This window comes from Mesoplodon mirus (assembly GCF_964341445.2).
Source record: "Mesoplodon mirus genome assembly, chromosome: 6".
In the NCBI taxonomy this organism is placed as follows: Eukaryota; Metazoa; Chordata; class Mammalia; order Artiodactyla; family Ziphiidae; genus Mesoplodon; species Mesoplodon mirus.
In genome coordinates this window covers 91,882,988-91,895,457 of record NC_138982.1, presented here as the reverse complement: position 1 = coordinate 91,895,457, position 12,470 = coordinate 91,882,988, and the positions used below count along the sequence as shown (strand labels likewise).

The window sequence follows — 12,470 nt, the reverse complement described above, 5'->3', positions numbered from 1 at the left end:
GAGACATCTAGGATCATACTGAAAAAGCAAAGCAGTAATGTCAGACATAGATGAGAGGCTCCAACAGCTCAGTAACTCATTGATTTTGAGTTTTGCTCAGCATTATCTAATCTTATTTTGCATACCAACTCTCATGGTCTAGGTATCCTCAGATTATTACCATCAACCTGTTAATGGAGCTAAACAAAGTAAGCTAAAGCAAAAATTACCAAGGATAAAAATAATTAGAGAAAGAGAGAAGGTAAAGTTTTCAGAACCTAGAATGTGATTGAAGTTGAGGGTACATCCATTGGGCATTTGGGATTTGGTCCAGAAGTTAGTGGTAAAGGAAGCAGAGTTCTTTCTATTGGTACATATTTGAGGGATTCTGACATCTCACAGTAGCTAAAGAAATACCACAAAGAAGATATTCAATATTAAGAAATATCAAAAGTGGCCATTCAAGGCATTGGTAACCCTAGTTTTGGGGGAAGGTGGTTTGGATCTTAAGTAGCTAATTCTCAGAGGGTCCAAGCAACAAAGATCAGGCCAGTAAATGCCCCTTGAAGCAGATCTGAAACAAATTATGTAATTTAATGTTTTCGGGTTATTGGTTCAGAGTACTTGATGACCCTCCCAAGAGGCAAAGGAAAAATGGGGGAAAAGAATTTTCTATAATTTTTTAATTGTTCTATGGTGCGGTTTCCTCCTTTCTCCCCATAAGTGATCGTGGCAGAGCCTCCATGATTAGCAGATAGGGCCATCCACCTTTTCTGCCAAGATGTATAAACACTTACTGGCTTTTCTCTGGATTCACCCGTGGTTGCTATGGTGGCAAAGTACTGGATAATATGTTTGGTGTTCACAGTCTTTCCAGCACCAGATTCTCCTCTATGATTGGAAATTCAATGACACAGTTAACTGGTTCAGATTATAAATACAATGAAAGATAAATAATTTTAAACATATAAACTAAGGCAAGAGGGAAAGTTTTATAGAAAAGTGGAACTTAAGAGGGAACTTGAAGGAGATGCAAACATTTAGTTGGTTGGGAGAAGGAAAAGGACATCTCAGGCTGGAAAAACATGAGCAAAAATCTGGAGTAGGGAAAGATCAAAGACTTTATAAAAATAAGAAGCCTGTTCCTCATGGTCCTGTTAACAAAAAGTTGAAGAGTATCTTTGCTAATTAGAGATAGGTCTCCTCACCACCAACTGTTCAAGAGATTGTCACATATGAAGGCTACCATCACATGGCCAGGTCCCTCGGAAGAGAACCTACCAAACATTCTACCAGGAAGTTGAGCTTTAGATTTCCCTTTTACCTTTGATAATCAGCTAACTTTGTAATGTGGAGAGAACACAACAGTGAATTTATAGCCTCTCACCCAAAGCATCATAGTATCAAGGCCTGCCTTTATCTGCCTGCAACTCCAGAAAATAGTCTAACCCCTCTGCAAAGGGCTGAACTTTAACCACTCTTCTAGCTCTAAGATTCGGAGACCTATTATTTTTCTGGGGATGGCTGAAGCTAATGGACAGCCTAACACATGAGGTGGCATCATCACTGCATAGGAAGAGCAAGAACTTGAGCATTTGACTGCTTCTCGAGTCCCAGCCTCTCCCCTCAACCACCATGCTGACAGTTCACCTGGCCAGCCAATGCTCTTCCCATCAAAATTAACATACAATATGGTATCAGTGAAATCCTTTCCATCTTTCTTCTTCACTCCCTTTTCTTGTCCCTCTAAACCTCACCATCTTTTAGTTCCCACTACTTAATGTACCTTGGCCTGCCCCATTCTGGCTGCTCACAACAGCATGTTATCTATTCTGTGGTCATACCCACTGGACTTTCAGTCTTTCTGCCCAGTTAGCCAGACCAGAGAACTTTGAAAATGATCATTTGGACAGGGAGCTCTCTCCATCAAGAAAATGATTAAGCCCAGCATGTGCACTGCAGGTTCCAAAGGATCTTCTAAAATGGAAGGCAGCCTAGCTGGCACCATATTTGGCTAATCACTGACTAAAGTGTTATGACACTTTCCTATCTTACTCTTGCCTAGAATGTATTCGGTATCTAAAGAACAACAATTCAAAGGCAGTGAATTTATGTTTCCTATCCAGTGAAATGTAGGTGTCTGTTTCGATTGAAACACTCACTGCTGGCCAAAAAGAAAAAGCAAGGCAAACACTTAACGTGAAGAGTACAGACTGATTCTTTCGATCTACAAAAGAAAGGAAAATGTCAGATCATTCTTCTACCAGAGCTGCCATGTACTGGCATGAACTTATTCAAAATTTCCTTGGTTACAGTTTGAAGTCAGACACAAGGAGAAGGATTTGCTCTGTATACAGTTAGAAAAAATACCATTTCAATGGTACAAAGTAAAATAGATTTTCTCTTGACTCTATGTAGGCCAGTCATAAGATCATACGAATTCTATCACTCTCTCCTTGATCCAAATACAAATGGTAAATGACGAATGGTTGACATATCACTATTTTAAGCCTTTTATTAAGACTGGTGTAATAATAGCTACAGAATAACCTCTTTGTGCCAGACATTCTAGCAGGTACTTTTTGTAATAAAAGCTGACATCTACAGGGGGCTCACTCTGGGCCAGACACTGGGCTGAGCACTTTCAAGGCATTATGTCACTTAATTTGATATGCGAGCTAATCGTCCCCATAACCCTAGGAGGTAGGCCCTATTTTGCTCACGTTTTATCCAGAAGAAAACGGAGGCTTCAAGTGATTAGGCAACTATAAAGGCCATGCTCCGCTCACAATGCCTACCTGCCTCTTAGTGACACGGAGAAAAAGTAGATCAGATATTTTTACCCTTCATTTTGTAGGGCAGCCACTTACTGTGAAGCATATCCTGAAAGGCATTATTGGCCACAGCGAAGATGTGAGGGGGAGCCTCTGATCGCCTCTTCCCTTTGTAGATGGCTGCCGCTGCTCTGTGTTACTGGAAGCCACTTTTGAGGCTCACACAGGAGAGACCCGAATATATCTGACAGAAGATCAGAAAAGATTTCCGAAAACAAGTTAGGAATACTTCCAGGTTTGTCAGCTCTTTCAATGTCAGGTAACATTTGCTCGAATGAATATTTACTTATAAAGGAACTAAAAGAAAGAGAGCTTTTGGGTTCTTGCACAGCAGGGACTTCTAATAGGAAGAGACAGAACCATATTAGACTAACAAGGGGGCCTGGGATTACCTCTCCCCTGGGAGATTTGTCAACCACTAACTTGTCTCACACACACACACACAACTTTTGAAGACAAGGAGGACTCTGACAGAAGGCTTATTGATTTTGGTAACCAGCTCTCAGGCATTTGAGGCCCAAAGGGAATCTGTGCCTCTGCAAGATTAGGAACCTGATGCTTAAGGCACTGGGGTAATAGCTCATGTGGGTCACTCAAACCGTGGTGGCTGGACTGTGGCTCCCCAAAAGATATGTACACGTCTTAATCTCTAGAACCTGTGAACGGGATCTTATTTGGAAAAAGGATCTTTGCACGTGTAATTAAGGTAAGAACCTCAGGATGATATCTGGATGGGCCTTAAATCCAACAGCTAATCACCGTATAAGAGACACACAGAGGAGTCAGTGATGTGGAGATGGAGGGAAAGACTGGAGTGATGCGGCCACAGGGAATATGCCAAAAGCCACTGGAAACCGGCACAGGTAAGGAATGATTCTCCCCTAGAGGCTCTAAAGGGAGTGTGACTGCTGAGTTTATTTGATCTTGGACTCCGGCCTCTAGAACTGTGACAGAATAAGTTTCTATTGTTTTAAGCCACCCTGTTTCCAGTAATTTTGTTACAGCATCTTAGGGAAACAAAGACAGTCACACCGTAAAACAGAGTGCCCAGGAGCAAGCTGGCTGCATGGCAAGGCTGCTATAGCAATGGGTCCCAAATGCCGTCAACTTTGACTAATCTGCTCAGTGCAGCTCCTGCTGAATAGATTGAGTGAACGAAAGAAGCTGAGCAACCAATCATCACCAATTTAATGATGATGAAAAAAATTATTCCATTTATTGAGCACTAACTAGGTAACAGGCACTGAACTACATGCTTTACATTCTTTTATTTATCCTCCAAGCTACCATGGCGAGACAGACATTATTATCCCACTTTACAGATAAGGTGACTTCAAGAAGAAAACTACTAGTAAGAAACAGAGGTGGCATTTGGACACGGGTCTATCATGCTCCAAGCCTCATGCCTTTACTTTAGGATGAAAACCTGTGGGAAGGGATATGAATACAGACCAAATAAAACTGGGGAAATGCTAAGATAATGTCCCTTCCTAGTGGGCATTTCTCAAGGATTATTCTCATATGAGTATGCTTAAATTCAATATCTTTTTCACCCAAAAGAGCGCTGGGACATCGCCAATGTGATGCCGGCATTCTGTTTCAGGAGTGAAGCATATACGCGTACATAGATCATCCAATGATTATAGCGCCTCTTCAGGGCATGCAGCACAGATGTTTCATTGAGGTGAGTCAGCATTGCCATGTCTTTAATCATTTCAAACTCTGGGGGATTCATCTGCTGGATTTCGCCCTCCTTGACACTCAGACTCTGCAGAGAGGAGGAAAATGTAAGATATATTCCCCTATTTCTTCTATGCTCATTCATTTTTGCCATGCATTGGGAAGAATTTTCAAGGAGTTAAGAAAAAGATGCCTCATTAGAGGATGGAGCCAGAGGAGGTTAAACCAACCTGTTTTTCCCAAGAAACAGGTGTTCCTCCAACTCATGTTCTCTCCTTGCCCGAAGATAAAGTTTTTTAAAAGTGTTTTTGTTGAATTAAAATTTTCTAAACTGCAGTGCCCTGATCCTGTGGCTCCTCAGACTGAGATTGCCCCTGAGAGAACACACATTATATTGCTCATGATCTAGCCCCTCTCTAGATGTCTCAACATATCCTAGAGGTTTAGAAGAAGGAATTTAGAGTGAATGATCAAGGAGGCAGACTCATCCTTCCAGACTTGGCTTAAGACCTATTCTCTTCCTCAAGCCTTCCCCAACTCCCCCAGCTCATTATTTTTCCCTCCTTAAGTCTTTTGCCATATACATAACCTGTACTATCTTGAGAGTATTAACTCTTGTGTATGTTTTAATAAGTGGCTGTGTTAAACTATTTCCCAGCTAGATTATAAGCATCTTATGAAGTAGTCTAGATGTTTTCTTCTTCTAAAGTTATTAAAGCCCTTATCACAATGCTAAGGACATAGTAGGTACTCAATAAGTATTGATATCTTAATTAATATGGATGCATTGCTACTACCAAATAGTTGCTTAGAGTTACTCTCAGAAGTTTCCTAACCTCATTTCCTATAGCCCTTTTCCTTGATTAATGCATATTGGTATCAGCTTATTGCTCCATTTAATCCCAGTTGGTAATAACTGCTTCTTCTGAGTCTCCCACACTCTCAGTATTCCTGATCTCATTCCTATCCATGGTCTTCTTTGACATTGTTCAAACAGTAATCCCTTTTCTTTTGAGTCCCTTTCAGTTTCCATATTTCATGGACTCCTTCTCTCCCATAGAACATAATCAGGTCTCTTACACCAAAAACCTCCCCTCAGCTCTGATTCTATTTTTCTCTCCTTTCGTTACCAACTTTAAGTATTACTCTCCACCCACTGGCTTTATTGCCTTTGTTAATGTTACAAAGACCAAAGGTGATTGGAAGTGTAGTCACTTCTAACATCAGGAGGAGGAAGCCTGGAGCCAGGGAGATGCAGAGTGGGGCTGGGGGGAATGGGACCTCCATTAGATGGTGAAAGGTCAAGCTGAACAAAGCCACCCACCTTTAGACTCCTCTTTCTATATCATTAACTTGTTGCTTTCATGTTCTTCTTCCTATGATTTCTTTCATAGTTGTAATCACATTATATTCACAAATCATCATAAATACTGTTAAAAAGAGCAGTTTTAAAAAATGTGCTCAGAAGAACAAACTTCTCATCTGGAGGCCTAATAAAATTGAACTGGACACAATCAAGAAAGTGAAAAGACAACACACAGACTGGGAGAAAATCATTGAATCCCTTAGTTTCCTTATTTAAGACATTCTGAATTTTTCCCTTGCCTAAATATGTATATTCCTATTGATAAGGACCAAGTTTTGTCCTTAATTCCATTAATTAGTTATATAAAATCTACCTAACTTGTGATTTTTTAAATGTACAGACACCATCAGGAAGGCATATTAAGACACCATAAGTGGTAGTTTTTCAGTGGCCTCCAGAATTTTACAATTCAGATGGCAATGCTTTAGATCATAAATTGTCTAAATACAAAGATAAGGGCATGAAAAAGACAAACTTTCTTGATAATGATCGTACCTGTTTGTTATAGGATGTGGCTTGTTATGGAGTCGGGAAGGGCAGAATTGGAAGGAGATTGGTGAAGTGCATATGGGCAGGAAATCATCTGTAAAATCTATAATGAAGTGTTCATCCAAGTCAGGGCAGAAATAGGGCCCAATTCTCTGCCATGGAGCTGGCAGGCACCTGAGGTCAGTGATGCAGGCAAAGGTTCTGAGAGTAGGCTGTCTGTACAATATTGCCCTGTTGCTCTGAATACCTTGGTGACAGGGAGAAGGGGTTGGGGACTGTTACAGCCTCACTACACATTCTCTCTATGACCCCTCACAGTCTAACTTATGCCCCAACACTTGACCTAAGCTTCTCTTTCAAAGGTCATAGGTGACCTCCTAATTCTGAAGTTCAAGGCTCTCTCCAAGCCCTAAATCTCTTTCTCTAGCGTTTGACATTACAGACCATTCTCCCATTTCTTGGTTCCTCTGACACTGTTCTATTTTTATTCAGATTATCCCACTCTTTCCTGATCCTACAAACATAGCTTGCTTCACAGTTCCTAAGGTCATTATTTACTCCAAGAGGCACCTTTAAAAAAGAACTTGAGGGCTTCCCTGGTGGCGCAGTGGTTGAGAGTCCACCTGCCGATGCAGGGGACACCGGTTCGTGCCCCGGTCCGGGAAGATCCCACGTGCTGTGGAGCAACTAAGCCCATGAGCCACGGCCGCTGAGCCTGCGCGTCCGGAGCCTGTGCTCCACAACGGGAGAGGCCACAACAGTGAGAGGCCCACGTACCGCAAAAAAAAAAAAAAAAAAAAGAACTTGAAATACGATAGAGTCAATGAGCTTTACCACCGGCAGCCGGTTTACTCTGATTCCTCAATGTTCGTCATTACATCTTCGATAGTTAAGTGGAGGAGCTTCTTAAAGATTAATGAGTTTTCTAAAGTGTATCAGTGGCATCTCCTACCCCAGGTTTTTAACAAAACAATTAGAGAAAGGACACACCTAATTATTAAATTAAATAGAGAACTTAGTCACCAATGGGCTGAAATAAAGATTTCTTTACCTTTCCATCTGTTGTCTCAACAATTATTCTGCCATCATCTCCACCCCCTCTAATCTCAGCCTCAACATAAGTGTTCTTCCCATCATGAATCCAGCATTTCTTCTTCCCTACAGAGGGAAAAAAAATGGATATTTAACTACAGTCCCTGTAGGAAATGTACGTTGGACACTTTCATACTGATGGACATGGTCTCATTTCTGCTAAGTCTGCTTGTTGACCTGGTGTCACCAATATAGGAAGTTACAAAGTTAGATAAAATCATGAACGCTCACCCTGAAGGTAAACCTACATAAGGACTGTTTAGGAGCAAGAAGTGTTTCAGCAAGTGGAGATTGGGAACATTTTGCTAAAACCTTACCCACCTCTCCCAATCCCCACACTTACCTCCCACTCACAGCCCCAGGTGCTTGGTGGTTTGCCTGGTGCTCTTAGCCTTCCCAACTCCCTCCAAAATACTTCCCTCAGAAAGGTCTGGTTACAACTAAGTGAAAATTTAGGTTCGTGGCCATGTCTGTCTGTCAGGATTTCTTTAGACCTTATTTTTAATTTTGGAATGAAAGCCTGCTAAGAGAATTATACGGTAGACTTGGAGGGGGGAGAATTGAGGAGAGAGAATATGGATGATTGCTGTCATACAGCATAAATGATTCATATTATTTTTCCCCATATATTGTTTTTCTCTCCCCCTGCCTCAACCCCATGTCTCACACCTTAGCAAAGCAGCCCTCTACAAAGCGATCAACCGATAAGAGGCTTTGGGTGACACAAGCCAGAATTCTTATGAACGTCTGAGGCAGCTTCTCTTGGCCTCGCTCGGGTGCTTCTCAACTCCTCTCCCACCTGAGGCAGATCACTAGGGAAGATGAATAAGAAAGAGTCTCTTAAAGGAAAGTGAGTCTTACCAGAAGCTCACAGAAATCCCTGTTCACAGCTCCTCAGGTAGATAGAGGGGAGGGGGCAAGGAGAGCATTTGGCTGGAAGAGGGAAAATCTGAGCCTAGGGCTGTGGGATGCACAGGGGAGACCCTACTGCAGCCACAGCACTGGCTGGTAGTGCCAACTCCATCCCCCCTCCCCAAAACACATGAATCACAAAAGCTAGCGAGCCTCACTGCTGCAGGATGGGCAGCCTCGCCAGATGTTCTCCCCAGAGGTGGACGATAGGACTTGAGGACTGAGTGTGGAAGAAGGAGGTGAAGCTGGGCAGCACGCACCCCTCTTCCATCACACTTGTCTCTGAAAAGAATTTCATTGCTCACTACTTTCCTGCCATCACCACCTACACTGTGCTCTCTTTCCCTTTCCCTGGTTACAACCAATTCACCACTCAAACTGCTGGGCAAGAGGATTTTTGTATTCCTATCTGATTGATTTTGCATTTGCTTCTACTTGTTGTTTGCATTTTAAATACTGGTTTTAATTGTATTAATCATTTTGGGTTTTTTTGCAAAAGCTAATTTGGCTTTGTGTTATGTCTATGAAAATAAGCTTGTTTTTGAAAAGCACCCATTTGCATACATTGTGTTGCTTAAGGTACTGCATTTTAAACCAAGTGTTATTACTTGAAAGAAACATGGGTACCACCTGGCACAGACTTCCCTTTTGTCATTTTAATTTTTTTTAGAAAAAGAACCTGGGAAGAGAGATTAACAGAGTTGTCCACAGTCACATAGCTAATTAGTGACAGTCATTAGAATAATGACACTAGAAATTAGATCATTTACCTCCTAAATCAGAGCTTTTCCACTAAAGCATTCTTCCTCTATATTATATGCTGAGCTTTTTTCCCTCCAGTTTTTCTCTCAGAAATTATGTTCATCACCTTCCTCATGATTAACTCTTTCTTTTATCACCTCTGGAAACAGTGGGAGAGAAGAATTTTTGGAAGCACTTACCTACTGGAGACCGAGTCCCAGAGAAGGATGGTTCTGAAGATGAAGTAAATAAACTCAGTCAACTTTTAATTCCTTGAATTCTCATGAATAACTGCAAGGATGGAAACATAGACAGCAATGGCTTTGATTCAGACCACTTGGATTTTAGGCCTGGCTTTGCTAGTAACAAGATGTAAGGCAATGGCCTCAACTCTTTGGGCCTTAGTTTTCTCATCTGTAAGCTCAGGAGGTTTGTCTCTATGATTTCATAGTTTTAGATGACTAAATATATTTTCCAAAATAAAGGTAACACGTGTTTATTGCAAAAAAGCTTTACAAGTAGAGAAATGTGTAAAGAAAAACATTTTAAAATAATCACCCATAATGGAACAACTCAGAGATAACCACTGTTATCTATCTGAAGCATTTTTTTCAAGTCTTTTTTCTATGATATTAATCAAAATTGAAGTAATACTGTATTCAGTTTTGTAGTTATTTTAACTAGATGGTTTACTTGTTCTATAAAAATCATTTACATTTGCCTTGAAATGGTGTTTTGTTTTTATTTCTGAAAGCACACTTCCTCCCTGACACCCAGCAATTCTAGTTTTCTAGGTAGCATAGTAATGCCTTGTGTTTATTTTTCACATTTATTGTCTTCTTTGATACTCATGAAGGAAGGTAGGCAGAGAAAGCATATGTTCCCATTTGAAAGATAAGGAAACTGAGGTTCAGTAAGGTAAAGTGATTTGCTCTAATTAGCCAGAAAGCATCAAGAACAGGGAATTTGAACCCAAAACTACTTGCCAAATACTCTTATCACACAGCTTCCATTTGGCCTGAGTTCAAAAAAGCAGACTCCATTGTCTACTAGCCCAGGGGGATGAAAAACTTCTGCTGACTCTCCTCTTTGTACTGTCAGTGCATTTCTATGAGGAAGGATTGTTTGACCAAAAAAAAAAAATTAGAAATTATGTGGATTGTTATATTTTAAGGAATTATTATTTTAAGGAAATATTTAAGGAATTATTGTTATATTTTAAGGAATTATTTACAGTGCTGATTCTACTAAATGTATCATCCAATTATCTCGAATGCTTTGGCATTTTGATTTTCTCCCTGGTACCACTAGGATCTTGTCCCTCATTATCTAACTACTTGCGATAAGCTTCTGCATGACCAGTTCTGACCTCAGGGATAGTTCTGTTATTGTATTTGATTTGATGGATTATAATTAGCTACTCTAAAATCCAATCACAGTAATGACATCCAATGACTGGAAACTGGGAACTGATCCAGGACTGGTCTATGATGGAAATAGAACGTGCTACCTAACTGGCTTGAATTATAAGTGGTCATATTAAAGCCTAATGTTGACTAATTCAGAGTACTAGAACAACTCTCAGTCGGGGTTTATGCTGTGTTGTTGAATACTTTTTGGAATTGAGATATATAGGTGGCTTGATGCTGGATCACACTGTGAATCTGACTCTAAGTCTCCAATTAACCAAAATTCAGAAGATGGCCATGCAGCCCAGACATGTATAGAAAGAGGGGGGAAATGTAACATTTATTTAGAGATTTTAATGTAGTACTCAGCCTTTATCTTATGGGTAAATCCTCATTAACCTTTGTCCTTGCCTATAACTGCCAAGAAATTATTCAGCAGGGTGAGCAAGTCTCCCAATTATCTTCTGTTTAGTGTTGGCTGAGTGACCCTCCTGACCTAGAAGACAGCCAGAGGGCAAAGTTCCAGCATCAGCAAATCCTGAAGAGGGCCCAGGACAATTTCTGTTTCTCCCACCTTCCTGGAGCCTTTTCCTTCATTCTTCCTACCAGTGCACCAACACCCCTGCAGTCCCAGCCCCCTCGCTCTCCTCTGCTATTTACCCACATGAAGAGGCTTCTGAGAAAGACTTTATCTGGGGCCATACCTGGGTGCTCCTTGAAGAGAAAACCTGTTGTAGGGCCAAGTAAGCAGGGCTTGGGCCTGGGTTGCCTCCCAGGCCTCCTGCTCTTCCTTGCAAACTTCCATCTTTTTTTTTGTGGTACGCGGGCCTCTGACTGCTGTGGCCTCCCCCGTTGCGGAGCACAGGCTTCGGACGCGCAGGCTCAGCGGCCATGGCTCACGGGCCCAGCCGCTCCGGGGCATGTGGGATCTTCCCGGACTGGGGCACAAACCCGTGTCCCCTGCATCGGCAGGTGGACTCCCAACCACTGTGCCACCAGGGAAGCCCACAAACTTCCATCTTTACCCTCCACACCCTGAGCTCCTCAACTGCTCAGTGGTTCATGGAGACAGATTGCACCCCAAGCAAATAAGTTAGGCTCCAGAACTGATGGCTTCTCTCCACTGATCAGATAGTTGCCACCTGGAAGCTGTAAAATAAAGTGAAGCCAGCAGGCGCCACAAGTCTTGCCATCGAAGGCCGTGGCCTGGAGCAGAAGCAGCTCAGCCTCCCTTCTTCTGAGATAGGCCGCGGCCTCGCCAATCTCTGAGAGGTCCATCCTCCTTAAAGTGATACACCACATCAGGCTGAGGCCTAAACGGTGAGCTGAAAGGATTCACTCTGCAGAAGACACATGTAGGAAGGAACCAGGGGAAAGGAGACATCAGGCCCTGAAGTGAGAAACTATTCACCACAGATGGACCAACGAGGGTTAAGTCTTCTTTTTCACTACCTCTCTGCCGTGTCTCAAGTGTATGACAAAATTGTACACAAGGAATCTTACTCTAGCAGGATCAACTTATCCACTAGTCACAGAAGGCCCAGTGCCTAGAGTCCATGATGCTTTTAAGGGCCCACAAAACTATTTTAATTTCATTTAAAAGCAGAAGAAAAATATGAATATAATCTTAATGATATATAATAATGAAACCAGCCTGGATTCTATTAATCAGTCTTTATACCAATACAGTTGTAAAATGCAATTTTTAATACTTTTTGTGAAGGAAGGGGCCCAGAAAGACAAAAGTGCCTACAGCCCATGAAAGTCATAATGCAACCTGAAAGCATAGAGCTCTGACCTTGGTGGTTGGTGGAATGGGGCAGACTGAGAAATGTCGAGCTGTGGACACCAGGGCCCTTGTAGGAGGGGAGGAAGGGCTTGCAGGTATCTAGGTGCATCCAGGTGGATGGAACATCGTAGGCAGATCATGGCAGCAAAGAGGGGAATGAATGTTCAGCATTAGAAAGT

General features: G+C 41.9%; 1 protein-coding gene across 1 annotated transcript in view; it reads right to left on the bottom strand.

The window, feature by feature from the left end:
* Positions 1-11,780, bottom strand: part of MYH15 (myosin heavy chain 15) — a gene marked incomplete at both ends in the record, with an annotated part of 184,460 nt that extends 172,680 nt beyond the window's left edge. Inside the window, 8 exon segments of the mRNA XM_082624363.1 lie at positions 777-870; positions 2,179-2,206; positions 2,850-2,941; positions 2,943-2,973; positions 2,976-2,997; positions 4,438-4,581; positions 7,400-7,506; positions 11,684-11,780. Coding sequence (XP_082480489.1) covers positions 777-870; positions 2,179-2,206; positions 2,850-2,941; positions 2,943-2,973; positions 2,976-2,997; positions 4,438-4,581; positions 7,400-7,506; positions 11,684-11,780 — 615 coding nt within the window.
* Between the last annotated feature and the right edge of the window lie 690 nt (positions 11,781-12,470).